Source organism: Hesperophylax consimilis, chromosome 2, assembly GCF_061612785.1.
Source record: "Hesperophylax consimilis isolate HC1 chromosome 2, BYU_Hcon_1.0, whole genome shotgun sequence".
In the NCBI taxonomy this organism is placed as follows: domain Eukaryota; kingdom Metazoa; phylum Arthropoda; class Insecta; order Trichoptera; family Limnephilidae; genus Hesperophylax; species Hesperophylax consimilis.
In genome coordinates, this window is record NC_142837.1 from 19,614,786 (window position 1) to 19,632,993 (window position 18,208).

The window sequence follows — 18,208 nt, forward strand, 5'->3', positions numbered from 1 at the left end:
AAGTAGTTTATCTACAGTCCTTCTCAATAGGGATTTCTGTTCCGAGGTATAGTGTAGGTAATCATGTTTATTTATTTATTTTAATACATACGGCACAACATGTTTCATTAACAGACGTATTGTTACAAGAATAAAGTCTAATAATAAATACTATTGTATTATTTATTGATAATCTCTTAATATTATAAAATAAAGTCGCTATTTGTGTCTGTCTGTGTGTGCGCTTAGTTCTTCTAAACAACGCAACAGATGTTGATAGGGTTTTCATTATCATAAGAATTTCTTCAGAAATCTATACATATATATATATGAAGTAGCATTGGCATACTTATTTGAACCCATATTACACGACATACGATTATCTGAAAATTTGTCAGGTTCAACCCAACGGGAATTTCTTTCTGTAGCTGGCCATACAGAACTGCCCCTTAAATTCTTTCTATCAGTTCTTCTTGTTATATGATATCCGATTCTTAAACATTACATTTCCTCAGTCAAAATGTACTCAAACTTAGTTTTGATGTCTGTATGAAGTACATCTAAATGTTGAATGTCATTATTACCCTGGACATTTTTCAAAAACACGTTGGGGAACTAGGAAAATTCGCGACTTTCAATGTGCAATGTTTTGGTTCATTATATTAATTCTGACTATTTATGTACCTCAATGAACAACTTTACGAGATATAAGCATACAAATATCAAATAAGTAATTTTTCAGTCTATTAATAGTATTACGTAAACTGTTTTATTTGTGTTAGGTGTATTGTGTCATTTACGGAACTCCTAAATATTGAGTTGAGGTAAATGGGGGTCCGCTCGTATGTACCCCCATTTGACTCTCGTGGACCTCCAAATTTTTTCTCGCTGACATAGACCCCCAGCAAGCCGATATCGACCCTTGGGGGTCTATATAGACCACTTTGGGAACCTCTGGACTACTAGGCAAACGATAATTTATTAATGAGACTAATTCAAAGGAGAAAATTCATAATTAAGTTATCATATTAAGTAATCTGTTAACGATAAGAGTCGAATTGATTGTAAGAGAGAATTATAATTAATGTCATCTGCGGGAATTCTTACTAAGAAATTAATTATTTTGAGAAATTTACATTGGATCCTCGCAATGGAAATTGCACGTATTGATGTAAATGATTTCTAACGAGAGTTGTATAAAGTATTTTGAATTTATGAATATTTTGGAAATCTTTAGATACTATTATAATGATACCCAACATTTTCATTGCTTTACTAGTAATGATATTGATATGATAATTTAGTATCAAAGGTTATTCCAAAGTCTCTCTGATCAGGTACAGACAATAAGCTATGGTTGTTCAGTGTATAACTATATTTGATAAATGTGATATTTCAGAATAAATAAACTCATGTTTAAGATTAAGTGTGAGTTTGAATGGTATGGGTCGTTGCTAATTTTATATAATTCGATTGAAGGTACAAAAAGTCGTAGATATTTTAAATGATTTGATGTATTTTAATGTCATCAGCTAATAATAGTATTATGTCAACCTCAGAGAGAACGGAAGTGACATAATTTACAAAGAGAATAAATAATATTTGACAAAGATGCAAACTTGTTGAAAATTCAAAAATTCAAAAAAATATTTTATTTTCTTTGTAAATATTATGAGTTTTTTTCCTTTTCAATTACTAAGTTATTGAGGGCTTTTTTAAGACAGATAGATAAATTTGAAGGTAACTTTAAGCTAAATGTAACAAAATTTTCAATTCCTTATACAAATTTTCATAAAAGGCTTCAATATTTTCATCAAAGTTAACCTCATTCCAATATATACCAGTCAATTTCATATAAATAATCGTGTATTCTGACGTAATTGGCTTTATTGAAGTTGGGACATAGCGTCTTAGTTTTAATTAACATAATTAATAATTAATTAGTTACATAATTTAGTAATGTCTATGGGTGGTGAGAATAACGAGCAAGAATTGAACCGATGTTTTAGTATCGCACCATGATATCTTAATCCTCATGTTTGTTTATTTCCTAATATTCGTATTTGTTGACTATGTTTGTTGATTTCCTTATCATGTACGTTGTGTAAGTATTACTTCGTACACTGACAATGTTTGACGGGTATTGCAATGGAGTTTTTCAGGGGATCTTTTGTGATAAATGTAGTTTTAAGACGATAAAAATGTTAACATAAGAGATTTACAAAATTATTCTGCGTCCTAGAGATCTAACGGAACAAGGCAATACCGAAATCCTGCAACAAAGGCGACACAATCGCGCTGTTCCGCTTACGTGGGAAGAATTTCCCTATAGGTACTATGTGGGTGCATCTGAAATTGGCATACTTATTTGAACCCATATTACACGACATACGATCATCTGAATATTTGTCAGGTTCCGAAGTGGGAAAGCTCTCATAAATGGTTTCCCATTATAACCTCACTACAAGTATTTCATTTAAAATCTTTGATCAGAATTGCCGAGATTACCGTTTTAAACTCCACATTCAAGTGAAAATGTGCTTGGCATTTAGAACGACTAATATAAATATTATTTTCATGACTGTTGGTATTTCAATATGATCGGATGGCTTCCTTAGTTCTTAAAAAGATCGGTTAGACGTGAGATGGGCTGATGGCCTAACCTAATTAGTTTAGCTGGCTTCAGATGGGTGATCAATGATTCCGTCAAGAATTGGTAAAATTGAGATATTTGAAGTAAAACTTGGTTTATCCAAAACCGGACTGCAGAAGACTAATATATAAAAAGAAGAATTTAACATTTTATTGGATTTCAAAAGTCCGAAATTATTAAAAGATTCGTACCATAGCTGGTTAATTATTTACCTAGGTAAAATAGTAGCTGAAAGCTTATGGCACAGTCCAAGTCACAAATATGTTTTTAATTGATTGAAACGTTTCTCCAAAACTAGTACATTTCCAAAGGATAGAATAACATAAGTTAAATTAAAAAAGAGTTAAGTAGTTAACTGATTGTTTATAGCACAGACACGTGCAATTTTAATATAAAATCTTTAAATTCATCGAAGCGTTAGTTGTTTTTTATCCATTTCTAATTTATTAAAATAACATGTAATGAAATGGATAGCTTCCAGTACACGCGGTTATCTCAGTGCCTCTTGAATATATATGGAGGTAATTTTCCTCGTAAAAGTCTGCCTTAACAGAAGACTGAATTAAGGGTTAAATATGGAATAATCAAATCTTCAATTCCGCACGAATGGGTTTTTCGCAGAAATTCGATATGAAAAGTCTAGTGTCCTTTGTTCCCGAAAGCTTCCGCTCCGTAATTTAACCAACAATATATAATTTTGACGAAAGCACACAAATAAATTAATTGATTCTCATCCACGGCTTTGTAATATATTCCTATAATAGAGGATTTGTTTTCCAAAATATTTTATTGAAATATTTTTCAAGTAATTCTTGATATCGAAAAATCCGATTTGAGGTCGTGTTACTCAGAACAACGATCTGCAAATAAACGAGTTATTAAATGATTTGAGAAAAACGTGAATAGGTCCTACAAAAATGAACAATATTTATACAGGATGTCCCAAAAATAGTGCCAAGCGGAAGTCCAGCGATAGAGCACCCTCGGGGGTACCTAAATCACTTCCATGTATGTTCTGCGATTTTTAGTAGTTTACGAATAATGATTTTTTATACGTAAGTCCACATTTTTTTTTATTATCTAGTTATTTTAAGATTTACTTTTTCCTTCATTCAAAATAGATTTTTTTTTTAAATTTGCTTCAAAAGGAAACGAAATTATAGGTTATTCTCGATTGTAATTGTAAACATTATTTTTCAATATGGTTAGATAACCAGGAAATGCTCTCGTAATTGGTAATAGTTACGTCAGTTCTCATATTGTAAAATCCCTGCATTTTCCACACATCCACAAAATACCCAATCAGTTTAAATTCTCAGAAATTCCCCGCAATCTGGGGATATTCGCACAAATATCCACCATGCAGCATCTTTTTCCGTACCGGCTGGTTTAAAAAAAAATGATTTTAGGCAATTTCATTTTTAAAAAATTCACACCCATAAATTATGTCCCGTTTTTCTGGTTTATAAAAAATGGTCCGATTTCGTAAATTGAAATATAAAATAATAGCCATTGTTTCGAAAATACGATTAAAAAAAACGCTTATTATCTCGAATTTAGCGTAAACCGATTTTTCTTTAAGGCGTCTTAACCAGCGGCCGAGAATTCAAATTTCGTTAAAAGACGGTCTCGCGATCGGAGGTTTTTTTAGAAAGAAATAGAAATACCGAATTTATTCCACTGCGAGCCGTACTCCCGCGCGGCTGACGAAAACTACAGCATGGTTCCGATGAAATTACAATTATTTTTGTTGAATTCTCGGTTGTAGCTTTCTTCCTAATAAGTACTTAAATACATATTTGTAAATTATACGTCGGAGTGCGTAAACATAAATAAATACAAATGCAGTGCGTTGACCTAGTAGATACAAAATAGGTAGGTATATGAATGTACTATTTCAAGTAAGTTTTATTTCTAATACTCATCTTTAAAGTATTACTTGATTTGATACGTATGATATTGAAAATAGGTTTTATTCCTTACAACTGAAGTAGTATATGTATTAAAACTATGTTTTATTTCCAACTATTTTCTACGGTACCTACCTATATATATTGTTATACGATTGCATAATATTGTATCGATTTTGTGTATTTTTTTTCATGGTTAAGGCCGAGTGTAGTTTTTTATTAATTTAAAATAATGATAATATTATTAAGCAAATCGATAATGATAGTGTTTTCAACAAGTAAAACTTTTTTTATACATTTTTTAAATTAACATAGGCTTAGTAATTATCAAAATCAAATCGAAAATATGACCTTTTTCAGACCGTAATACGTGCGTTTAAAAAAATACTATTAAAGGCTGAATATCGTCAAAAAATACCTGAAGGGGTTTTCTTTAAACGTACGAAAAAAAAAACTAAAAAATAAATAAAATAGGTTCGTAGTTTAATTTTTTCATAAACACTAATTGTTCTTGTTTTTAAAATGCAGATTATAAAACTTTGGATACGTTTATTTAACAAAACTAAACGATAAATTATTGGTATTATATTTTTCCATTTTTTAAAGTTAATTTAATATTTTTTATACTATAATTTAAGAAAGAAAACTTATATTTTTAAATTACCTTTAAAATTGGCCGTCTGGTGGCGCCTATTTGAAAATTTTAATACGGTAGAACATCGAACTAAAAGCTTCTTTTAAATATCCCAACAGATGGCGCTATCATGGTCGGAGTCTTGGTTATTGTTCATTTTTCAAACCGATTATATTATTAAGTTATTATTTATTAAATTATATGATAATTACTAAAATATATATTATAATTAAAATATATTAAAATATTATTATTATTAAATTATATGATATTATACCATATTTTTAAAAAATTAAATATCAATAATATGATAATATTTTGTAATCCTACATGTATTTAAAATGACTGACTTTTGCATTTCTATATATAAATTTTTTGATAGATCTAATACGCCTAAATTTTTTATAAGAGAGCTAGGTATAATGCCAGTAGCCGAAATTACAAATGGTAATATTTTTATAGTCTGAGAATGTCAAATTCTTTTGAACTCATTTCCTAAATCTGTGTATTTTATTATTTTTTCAAAAACAGATTTTTCGATATTACAGGAATTTGTTTTTTTTTATATCAAAGTACTAAATAAGTACAAAAAGAAAAAGAGAAAAAAAATCTAACCTATTAGGTGTGTGAGTTTGTGTTACTACTAACTAACCATCACGCCGTTTCCCCGCAGGGGTAGGCAGAGAGGACGGACCGCCAAACAACTCGGTCTTGGCACACACTCCTTGCCTCATTCACATTCATACATCGTCTCATACATACTCTTCTATTATTCTGACTCTTGACATGGCCCGACTTGAGTATCGAGTTTGTGTTAGCATGAGTTATGCTATTCTGTACATTATACTGTAAAACTCTCGACTCGAAGTTTGCGGGATCGAATCCCGAAGTGGGCAAGTAAATTTTATTTGGTTAATTTGTGTTATTCACAATTAATGAATTAATATACGTATGGTATATTCGCGGTACGTTCCATAGTGAAAGATACTCTCAGTATCGCCTGGTGTAAGACCACCATTCAGAATTGAAACGTTGCTTGAAATGGCTTTAGCCGTGTTTGGTGACCAAATCTGAATAGCCAGGTAAATTCACTTATTCAATAAATAATACCCGTTCTACGGTCTAAATTTAAATAATGATTTTTGGTCTTTCATCAGGGCGATACTGACAGTATCTAATGCTCTGAAAAATGCCGCAAATATAATACTTATGTGCATGTTCGTTTCAAGAGACAGAAGGTCAGCTATGTATATTATTACTCTAAGAGGTCAGCGGTCCTATATCGATTTATTATTGTTTTTGTAAATTATTCTCAAAAAACATGAATGAAAAGACCAAACACAAATAACCTGACTGCCATATGTTGTGGTTAGAGTATTTTGAAGCGAGCAAGCGTAATTACTAGTGCCACGTAATTATGGTGCACGTGTGAGTCAACGCTCATAAAGGCAACTCAAACAAACCTCATCCTCAAAAAGTGTCGCTACGTTTGAATATATGGGTATTGGTTTTCAAGTTACAACATAAATATGTTTTGTCAAAAAAATAATGCTCAGTGACGCTGACATCGGATTAGCGGGTACAAATTCTCATTTTATGAAAATATTATAAAATAAAAATAAATAATAGTGGTTCAAGATTTGAAGACAAGATAAAGTATTATAAATTATAATATGTAATGTAACATTATATATTTTAACATATAATTTAATGTTTAAATGTTCTAAAAAAATAAAAATAAAATATAAATATATATATATACATCATCATACACCCGTCATCTCCTTCGAGGTCCACAATACCTTCAGTCTCACAACAACCCCAATTGGGGATGCCATAGTCTCACTGGCTCCAGACGGGAGCAGTTGGGACTCTGGTGTGGTATTCAAAAAAATTTTTTAAAATGAAAACAATATTGTAAATATTATAATCAGATGCCAATTATATTTCCTACAAATATACATCTAATTTCGAGAAGTTGAATAAAGTGTTTTAAGCACGGCAAAATGGCAAAATTGCAATATTATTGTAACAATAGCAATATTATTATAGTAGACGAATAAAGCGGCCGCTACACTACTCGCTTCGACGCTTCGACGCTTCGACGAAGTCCTCGACGAAGTTAGCCGAAGTTCGAAGTGCGTGCCCACACACTCGTGCAACTTCGCGAGTAACTCAGTCCAACCAGTCAGTGATTGGTTTATTTATGCCGTGACGCTTCGAGTCCTTTGACTCGGGCGCATTTACCGACAACAATCGGAAGTCGGGCGAAGCGAAGCGAAGTTGCCCGAAGCGAAGCGAAGTTCGTGCCCACACTATCGTATTCGGTCAACTTCGATCAACTTCGCGAGTAGTGTAGCTGTAGTAGTGTAATTTATAAACACATTGAAACGAAAGGAACGAAGCAACCGCAAGCAGCGTTATGCGTTGTTTGCGGTTCCTTCATTCCTTTCTCAAAGACAAATACATAGCACTATCTTTTTTTATGTCAATACAAATATGGGATGCTAGGAAGAGGAATATGGGAAAATACCTGGCTATACAGATTCGGTCACCTAATACGGCTAAAGCCGTTTCAGGCCACATTCCGATTCTTTTTTTAAAATATATTACTTTGAAAAAGTTTATTTGTATTTATTTTTGTTCCATTTCCATAGTCCTCAATAAGTTTTATACCTGTTCTGAGGTCTACATACTACAAACTGAAACATTCGGTCGGAGCCGCAATGTTTTTTTTATTTCTGTGGGCCTTAGAAAACAATAATGTTATTTATAACGGTTTTGTTGACCGAGAGAGAACGAACACAGGTTCTCTGTTTTTTGACCAGATGTAGGTATATTTTTTACAATGCCGGCCGGCGTAGTCCGGGTGGTAAGGCTTTGGACTCCCATTCCGAAGGTCGCGGGTTCGAACCCTGTGTACGCAAATAAATTTTATTTGATTGATTTGTGTTATTTCACAATTGATTAATTAAAATAATAAATACTATATATGCGGCACGTTCCAGAGTGGAAGATACTCCCAGTATCGCCTTGGTGTAAGACCACCATTCAGAATTGAAACGTTTCTCCAAATGGCTTTAGCCGTGTTTAGTGACTAGATCTAAATGGCCAGGTACTTCCCCACCTTCCTCTTCCCCATCTCCTTCCCTTACCCACTTACCTTCAGCCAAACAACATACCCCAATTGGGGATGCCATAGTCTCACTGGCTCCAGACCGGAGCAGTTGGGACTCTTGTGAGCTATTCACTATAAAAATACTATGAAAAACCAAATGCCAAAATGTTTTTAATAGAGATATACATAATTAAGAAATTGGCACATACATCATCATACATGTCATAATATGGAAAATCAGGACTAAAGATATATGAAGAAATAATAATAATATAAAATGAAATGTCAGGCTTTCTGTAAAAATATTAAAATACATACAATTAAATTAAATGTTACCTTGTATATATTCGTTTATATTCTAACGTAGTATAAACTAATTAAATAAATAATACAAAAAAATAGTGCCATCTGGTAACTGAAATTCATAACTTTTATAACGAAGATTTACATTACCGCCATCTTACTGTTTTCAGGCAAACGTTTTTAAAATAAATTCTAGTTAGAAAAAATATTGTTTTGGAAATGAACAACAGAGTTCGTGTGTGTCGAAAATAGTTGATTTTGTCATGTCTACAATCGGTCTTAACGGAGGTAAAATGACCTAATTATTGCTTAATTTTTTAAGTTATTAAATTCAGAGGTAAATTTGAATTGAAATATCATAGGTAAGGATGTCAAAAATAACCTCGTTTTTTTCCTAAAACAAGAGGCTCAATTCACAATATGACATTATGAAACTGACAAAAACGAACACAAAAATATGAAATATATGTTGAATTATACCTGTTTAAAATTGAATAATGCAGTTTTTATCTAGGACTCACACCTCTCCAAGTAAATAAAATTGAATTGTATGCAACCAAGATAATTAGTTGTAGAAATTATGCATAGATGTCGGTAGGTGCAAACTCCCAAGTAAGATTATAAAGGATCAGTTTTTCATTCTACCGTTCTCTTCTTTCGCCAACGCTTCTAATAGTAAACATCACTCCTTGGTCTGTCTTGGGTAGTTTGGACCTCCTGATATTCACAATGTAATTGGGAATAGAGCAAATAAAAGTCAAGAGTCCTTTTAAAGTTTTTGATGTGTTATCATTTAGAAGTTCCTTCCATTCAAAACTTAACAATCCCATGCAATAGTGAATTGGACAATAAAATGGAAATTATGAACAAAAACATGATTTGAATCGCACATCACAAATCAAAAATTTTTTGGTTCGTGGCACTTTTTGACCACCAATCACAAACAGTTTCATGTAGTTTGGCATAAGTTTTAACATTTATACATGGAACATCGATGATAAACATAAACTCCTGATAGTCCATAGTTGGTTTTTTACCCTGGAAATTAAACAACAGAAAATTATCGCTTAATGTTATAAAAAATATATGCGTATTCTGAGTGATTCGTTCAAACCACCCTGTAGCATAAAAGTATGTACAATGTACACGGATAATTAAACATCACTAACCCTTGTTTTTTCTAAAAATATATCTCCTACGTACGTTTTTGATATCGTAATTTGTGTTTTCTAATAAAACTTTTTTCCAAGGGTATTTTCCTTCCCGTTTTTAAGCGAGGATTTTTTCTTAAATGTTATTAACTAGACCGGCATAGACTACGCGTACGCTCGCCGCCCGGGCGCGGCGAGTGACAAAATTTTGTCTTGCGCCGAGTTAATAAAAATGCACAAACGCGAATCGAAATTAATTACTATTATATACTTTAAGAATATATTTTTTGGTCATAAATTATTTCTAATGTTTCAATAATGTATAGGTAAATTATTTTTGTAACAAAATCTGAACTATACCAATTTTTAAGACCATAAATAAATATTCAAATTGAAGGTTTTTCATCACAAAACGCGTGCTCGGATTTATTTATTATTTATTTTATTTTAAATAAAAACAATTTTTTTATACATAGTTTTGGTAGATAATTTATTGATTGTTTATACTGTATAATTATAAAATTTTACATATTTGTTGTATAGTACAAATTCACCTTTGAAAATACAACAAATCTGCGCATCGACCAACGGTAACACTTTATTATGATATGAAAATAACATAATTTTTCAAAATTTTACGTTTTGCTTTACTAGATAAAATAACGATATTTCGAAATCAATTTGTGTTTTTTTGAAGAAAGGTGTCCATACGTCTAAAATTGGCCTAAAAAACGACAAGTTTTAGGTCAAGTCTCCTATTTCGCCTTAAATTGTATGCAAGTGGCCTATTCCGCTAAGTTCCCTTTTTGTTTAGAGAAAACTTACGGTTATTTTTTGGGGGCGTTTCCCTAGATGAAGAAATCAAGCATGCATGTCAATAATGCATGTCTCTGTGACCGATAATCTCATGTCAAGTCAAGTAAAGGTTTCCCAAAAAATACGAAAAAAATCAAAACTCGAAAACTACAAAAATTCGCGGAACATTTATGAGGGGTGATTTGGGAACCCCGGGGGGTCCTCTACATCTGGACTTCCGCATGACACTATTTTATGGGACAACCTATATATTTACAGAACGAATCAATATTTTCAGAGAAACGGGAATAACTGGATGATTGAGCTTAGTTTATTAATTTGCTTGAATTACTATTTATTCTGAATCGTATACAATGTTAAAAGTAATGTGTTTAGTATAAAAATGTGTGATAAAAGTAAAAGCTATATTGTTAAAGTTTATTTGGGAGGCGGGTTTGGGTACCGCCGCCCCGGGAACCATTTATTGGATAACTAATACCTCTGCTATAGGTCACCCCAAGTAGTTGATGACTATGCATGGGTGCCCGGGTTCATCGGGTAAGGATTGTTCAGGATGCGCCTGCCCAGAGGGACTGTTGGACTGCCCAGAGGGATTGGTTCAAACCTCCGTCACTCCTGGACACACTGATCCCTAGATTCCTACCCACCACTTATACCTTTTCCCTTACCAGAATTCTTTTCTTAAAAAAAACCCTCCACATAGCATCCCGAAAGATGATATAGGCCCTGAGGTAAATTATTTTCCTCAGTGCTTCCTGTGTGGGGTGAGTGTAAAAAAAAATAATTTGGCTCGTATAAATATATAAATAAGTTACAAATATTTATGTTACTAAAATGTATAATTATAGATGTATGACATCATTAATTATGTATATGTATTAATGTCCAAAATATAAAAATATTTGATCTGAGTGGTCATTTTCACAAAATAAATCAGAGCGAACGCTGCTAAATTAAAATTTGCTTCCGCTTTATAGAGCATTCCTTTAATTTAAAAGGAACCAAACACTTTGACAATGCACCGGCGTGCCGCAGGGTACATTGAAAGGATCAAGTCTTATTGCATTACTGTGAAAAAATATAAACGAGTAAAAACCAACCCTTCCGCCACCTTTCCAACATCATCCCCGGTATGGTACAGGTACATTATCTCCCCTCCAACGGGAAACACTGACAGCATCCACCATATCAGCATCCTGTAGGCGAGATGCAGCCAAAAGATGACAGTCAACATGGGGTAGCTGTTGTACCACTGGCCGAAGAACTTCAACCAAAACTTGTGCACTGAGATGAATCTTTCCGGCTGGGTGTCGGCTGCTGGTACAATCACCATATTGGATGCAAAAACAATCTTTCTCAGGTTTTTGTGGTAATTTATCGTGTAACCCTTTAAACCTTTTCAAATATATCTGTAATAAACGAGGGTTTTCTATTAGCTCAATATTTTAGCAACGGACATTTTCAATTTCTTTGAATAAAAATAATATTTGGATGAATTTTATTAAAATTATATTATATATATACTAAAATTATATAATATCATATATATTATGGAGCCGCTTTTGTGAAAAATTACCTCAAGGGCGCAAATAGATAAATAGATAAAGATAAATTGTACCTCAAGGGTACAATTTATATATTTCTTCAATAATCTATCCTATTACTAACCATAGACTAGACAGACTATTATCAACTTATGGCAACAGATTGCATCCACTGGTTCGTCGATCACTAATACAAAACTATATGTACAGTGCATTTGATTAAGGAACGTGATGCTGCTAATGGATAAATATTACAATTTATTTACATTCTGTACATGCAGATAATATAGATACTGGACCATACTTACCTGGGAGGTCACTTGAGATTATCACTGTTCATTGTCTATTAGAGAAATTTATATATAGTCCACACGTAGAGGATATAATTGGAAATGCTTTTATTAAATTCTGGTGTTTATTTTACTAATGCATATTTATGTTCTTTAATCAGCGTGTTCAGAAGAGGAAAAGCAACTCTTATGTTGGGCAGTACAAAAGTACAAGGATTCGACTAAAATTTCAATGTGATTCGTCTCTGGTATAAGACAGATGTATAAGTTTATAATAGACTTCAAATAATAAAATGAATAAGTCTGAAAAGGATATATTGTAGGCAATACAAGAATGCTAATCTCAGACAGGTATATTTAGTTTAAGGGTAAGAGCCGAAAAGAGGAAATTTTTAGTTTGGACCTGAATTCTGTTTGGCTTGTTATATAATATACTTCATATTTCCGGAGGGAGTTTACTCCAAGCCCTTGGTCGAGATACTCCGAAAGCGCGATCTCCAAAGTTAGTATTTAGCTTGCGCTAAGGTTCCATCAGTCTGCCTATAGCTGATGATGTTGCCGATCTGAGAGTTGACTGCCTTGGATCAGTGTTTTCCGGGACTCATAGTTCAAAGATGTAAGGTGGACCATTTCATATATATTGATTTAAACACCATCGAGCACAATTTGTACTCGATTCTTTCGGGACACTTGCGCCAGTGAAGGTTTCGAAGGTGTTCTGAAATGTGCGAATATTTATAGATTCCGTGTATGAGCCGTGCCGCTGCATCAAACACTGATTGAAGTTTGAAGGCTGGCATAAATGCCGTTGCAGTAATCGGGACGTGAGACTATGTAAGAGTTGTTAAGCGCTTGTTATACGCCAGCGAATTATCTCAAACTGTCAAAATGTCTTCATTTTTTTGTAACTATAGGGCTGTAGTTGTACATTAAAAAAATTGTTAAAATACAACTTAAGAAGTGCGTTCATCATGTCGTACAGCAATGAACGTACGCAACCGGAAATATTAAGTAAAACAAACAACTTAGTAAAAAGGTATGACTTATTTTGCAGAACTTACTATTTTGGTAAAGCATTTAATTTGACATTTTTTATAAATGTTTCATCATTCACTCGCTGTTGTCAAATCTAATTAGATTTAAAAATAATTGGCTTTACGACTCGCATTTGAGGAACATTTCCAATACAAAGAAAGTTTGTTTTACACGGTGTTCGGAAACTCATGGTATAAACGGTATAACTTGTGAATGAATTTACCTTTCATTTAAAGTCAATTTTGGGTTATGACTTTTTTTTTATTTGAGCTTTCGTTTTCGAGAAAATCGAAGGAGGATTTTTTTGGTAAATTTCTAAATTTTATATTTGATCGAATATCTATACCTATTAATAACATCGTTAATAATAATATTGACCTCGAGAAATAAAATAATGTTTATTTTATTTATTTATATTTTTCTTAAATCATTTCGTGTTATTTATAGTACAACTAAACAATAATCTTTTTTCATCCATTCGTTACTTGAAGCATACCTTATTTGGCTGCCATGAATAAAACATATATTGATCCACAAAGAGAAAAAAATACTATTATTTGGAAGTTTGCAACACAACACATAGATAGAATATCTTTGATTTGACAACGTGTGAATGGTTACGTGTTTAAACGCAGAAAGGCGATATTATTGTAAATTTCCTTAAAAAGTTTTTTTTTTCTGTTTAATCTAGAGATAAAAATAAAAAAACGGTAATAAGCTTGTTTACTCCTTATATTAATACCCCTTACCATGTAAAGTCGGAACAGTGAAAAACTTGACTTGTTATCACTTAAAACCGCCAATTTTACCAAACCAACAATGATCCGGCGTGAGATGGTAATTTTTGGTTTTATTACCAAACGCGCCATATAAAAAGTTCACCCTCACAACTTTGTCAGATCGTGTAAAGACAATGAATTCTCACACACAGCATACGCACGCATATTGAATGTTGTATTTTACTCGTTTCAAAGAATTTGACACTTGAAAAAATTCACTACGACAAATTTACATGAAAATAGAGAATTTGTGATTATTTACTGTTTTTGTAGCTTCCTTAGATTATTGCAATGCTTCAAGTGAGTCGGTATTCTACTTTTAGACCCATTCATGAAACATTTTGATTGCATTTTCGAAATATGGTTCCATGATAACTCAACACAGTGACAATTCAACGCACTTTTAAAAAATGATACAACGTCATTAGAAACGATGACAAAAAAAAACTTTTTTAACCTAACCTAACCTAAACTAATCTTACCTAACCTACTTAACCCAGTTAATAAAGTTTTTCTTTCATCACTTTCCATGACTTTATATAACTTTTTAAAGATGTGATGATGTATCCGGTCACCTCGAAATATATACGCTGTCAAACACGGAGCGTATAGTTTCACCACTGTTAACGGGGGCTACTCTCCCGGAACAAGTACAAAAACTGTGAATTGTGTTTAAATTTGGTGCAAGATGTATTTATTTAAATGTTAATATCCACAGATAGCATAACGATAATAAGAAGCCGTACTTCTACAGATTTGTGTATTATAAACATATTTTAAATTAAAAATATTGTGTAAAATCGTTATTAATGCGATAATCATAGATCGAAGTTTTAAAAGTGGGTTGTGTGGTGTATCAATGTTTTTATTTTAAATTTTTATGGTCGAATGCCTATATCAACTACAAATAAAAATAAGCTGACTGAAAAATAATAGTCCATTATTTGGTAACAAAAAATATGAAAAAGTCTGAGAATGACATACGAAAGGTAGTATTAAGCCGTTTTAGAGAGCCGTTTTCCAGCAAATCACCATTCTGCCTTGTAACCAACTATTAAGTAGTTTTGTTGCCTCTGTAGGAAGATTTCTTCGGACCGACTTGAGTCGTCTTAGGTGAAAAAAAACGGTGCTCACAGTCCTATTTATTTGACTTTTAAGCAAAAAGTCCGAATCTAGATTGAATTTATGTTAATAATCACTGAAGAGATATGTCGATAGACGTATATTGTAGGCGTGTCGGTAATTCCAGAGTAAGGTCAACTTTATTTTTTCTTTACTTCGGGTGAAGAATTTTAGATTGTTTAATTTTACTTATTCATACACAAAATTATTTCTTAGACAGAAAATCATTTTTTTCTCTTGGGCCTAAAAGTCGAAATGCCACAATATGTGAATTGACGACCGGTATATTTAAAATTGATATAGATTATACTTCCCCAGAAATTCTGTTCCACTAACCTAACTTCAACTAATGTTAACTTCACCCAATGCCAAATGCCAGAGTGGCTTGGTACCAACCATACAAGTATTACTGCTTCATTTTTTCGACAGAAATATAAACCCAGCACTAATTTAGTATGTAATCAACCCCTAAATTAACTCAAGCGTAAACTCTAATATAATCACCCTAAGTAAATACTCTTCCTAATTGGAATTGAAGTAGTATTCTATTTCCTTATAATAAAATTCGAAATTAGAATATTCATTACTTACTTGAGAGAGAGACTCTCTCTCCCTCTCTCTCTTTCTCTCCCTCTCTCTATTAAAATATATTACGGTTGTTTTAAAAAACAAATACGGAAAACTTCCTAACATCAATTGAACCTGATTTCACCATTTGCTTTTTTCTGGCTTGAATAAATAAATAAACATTTTTTGAAGGCCTGCTTATAATCAGTAAGAAATAATTATAAATTAAAGGAAAAGTTTTTACAAACACTTTTGCTTTCAGAAACTTTAGAATTAGGACTAGGAGGAACTTTTGAGCACAACTTTTTTCTCAAGTCATTATTTCATGTAGATAGCTGAAATTATTACTACATTATTTAAATACAGATTTAAAAATATATAACCACAGAGAAAAATTAATTTCTAGGAAAATTCGTAAATTTAAATATTTGCATGAAATATTGTGGCGTATAATAAATCTTATCTCAAGAAGAGCAGATATTGGTAAAGGTTGCATATACTGCATAATAGGGCGGAGTGATTTTGATATTGCTAGAATTTCAAAAAACCCTATATGTTTAATTTTTTTTGGCCTACAATGACATCTTCAGGTAGCGCGTTTAACCTTAAACTTACAAATAAAATATTTTGTTTAAATGATTAATTAATTAATTAATTTACTGGACAATTTGTGTTGTGCCGCTTTTGTGAGATATCACCTCAGGGGCGCTTTACAGTTGATTCAGGTATTACAAAAAATATAAATATTACAAAAATAAAGTGAAGTTAAGTTAGGAAAATGAAGAAAAACACAGGTGACACGAAGATAGAAGATGGAGACTCTGCAGCAAGAATCCTAGGTGGTGAAGAAACTGGACCAGCTGCTGCAGCAAGAGAGTCCACCGCGTCCATCAACAGTGTCAGCACGAGGTTCGTCATCCGTCCAGGTACCAGACCTTGGGAGCACCGCTATGACGTTCGACAAAGATAGAAGATGGAGACTCTGCAGCAAGAATCCTAGGAGGTGAAGAAACTGGACCAGCTGCTGCAGCAAGAGAGTCCACCGCGTCCACCAACAGTGTCAGCACGAGGTTCGTCATCCGTCCAGGTACCAGACCTTGGGAGCACCGCTATGACGTTCGACAAAGATAGAAGATGGAGACTCTGCAGCAAGAATCCTAGGAGGTGAAGAAACTGGACCAGCTGCTGCAGCAAGAGAGTCCACCGCGTCCACCAACAGTGTCAACACGAGGTTCGTCATCCGTCCAGGTACCAGACCTTGGGAGCACCGCTGTGACGTTCGACGAAGATAGAAGATGGAGACTCCGCAGCAAGAATCTTAGGTGGTGAAGAAACTGGACCAGCTGCTGCTGCGAGAGAGTCCACCGCGTTCACCAACATTGCCAGCACGAGTTTCGTCATCCGTCCAGGTTTTGTGCCTGCTGCTAATAAAGCGCTCACAGAATATCCTCACATAGATACCAGACCTTGGCAGCACCGCTGTGACGTTCGGCGAGTCCATCATTCTAGTCTCTATTAATAATAATAATAAAAATACTGCAAAATCACCTCATATATCCTAGTCTATTTTAGTCACTTCTAGTCACATCTTAGCTATTCATACCACTTACTGCATCTTTTCGACCCTTTTAGGTTTGTCTTCTAGTCTATTCCTATCTCTTCTAGCCTATTTTGCCTCTTCCTGGCTCTAATACCTAAATAAAATAAAAATCCGACAAAAAAAATAAAAATTACTATTTCTTCTATTGTGTCGTGGTCCAACGATTTCATACCTCTGTATCAGACCCAGAGGGCTCGCTTACGCAGACCATCCATCATACACAAAAATCTTGAACCAAAATCAAAGTGAAGATAATGTATGTTTGTCATCAGAAAAAAACAAAAATATTAAATAAAATAAGGCTTATCTGTTTTATAGGCAGATATCCTTCGTTGAAGAGGTCCCGTAAATCCCGAACTAATGACACTACTTGACACTTGTCTACAATCTCCGGCTGCATTGAGAGTCTTCGTTCTAGCTTCACTTTCCTAATTTTATCGGTTTGAAATGTTATAAAAATTGCATATTCCGGCTAAACGGTAGAAGTTACGCGCATTTCGTGAAATAAGAAGGTAAGCGAAACGCTACTTGCGGTTACTTTGCTCGTTTCCCATAATTCGCGGCTCGGCTCGCGAAAAACTCGTCTAATTAAGACGCGAAGCGCATGAAACTCAAAATTACTCACGCGCATCGATTTCTTAATGCCTCACTTATTAACTAAAAAATACCCAACACAAAAAAAGATTTTTCCTATTCTGTCTTTGGTG

The 18,208-nt window shown here is 33.2% G+C and overlaps 1 protein-coding gene across 1 annotated transcript in view; it reads right to left on the bottom strand.

Moving 5' to 3' along the window:
* The window catches only part of LOC149425779 (4-vinylanisole receptor-like), a 75,106-nt gene extending 63,209 nt beyond the window's left edge, over nt 1–11,897 (bottom strand). Inside the window, exon 1 of the mRNA XM_089646214.1 lies at nt 11,665–11,897. Coding sequence (XP_089502340.1) covers nt 11,665–11,897 — 233 coding nt within the window. The remainder of the gene's footprint in view (nt 1–11,664) is intronic.
* Nucleotides 11,898–18,208: the final 6,311 nt, after the last annotated feature.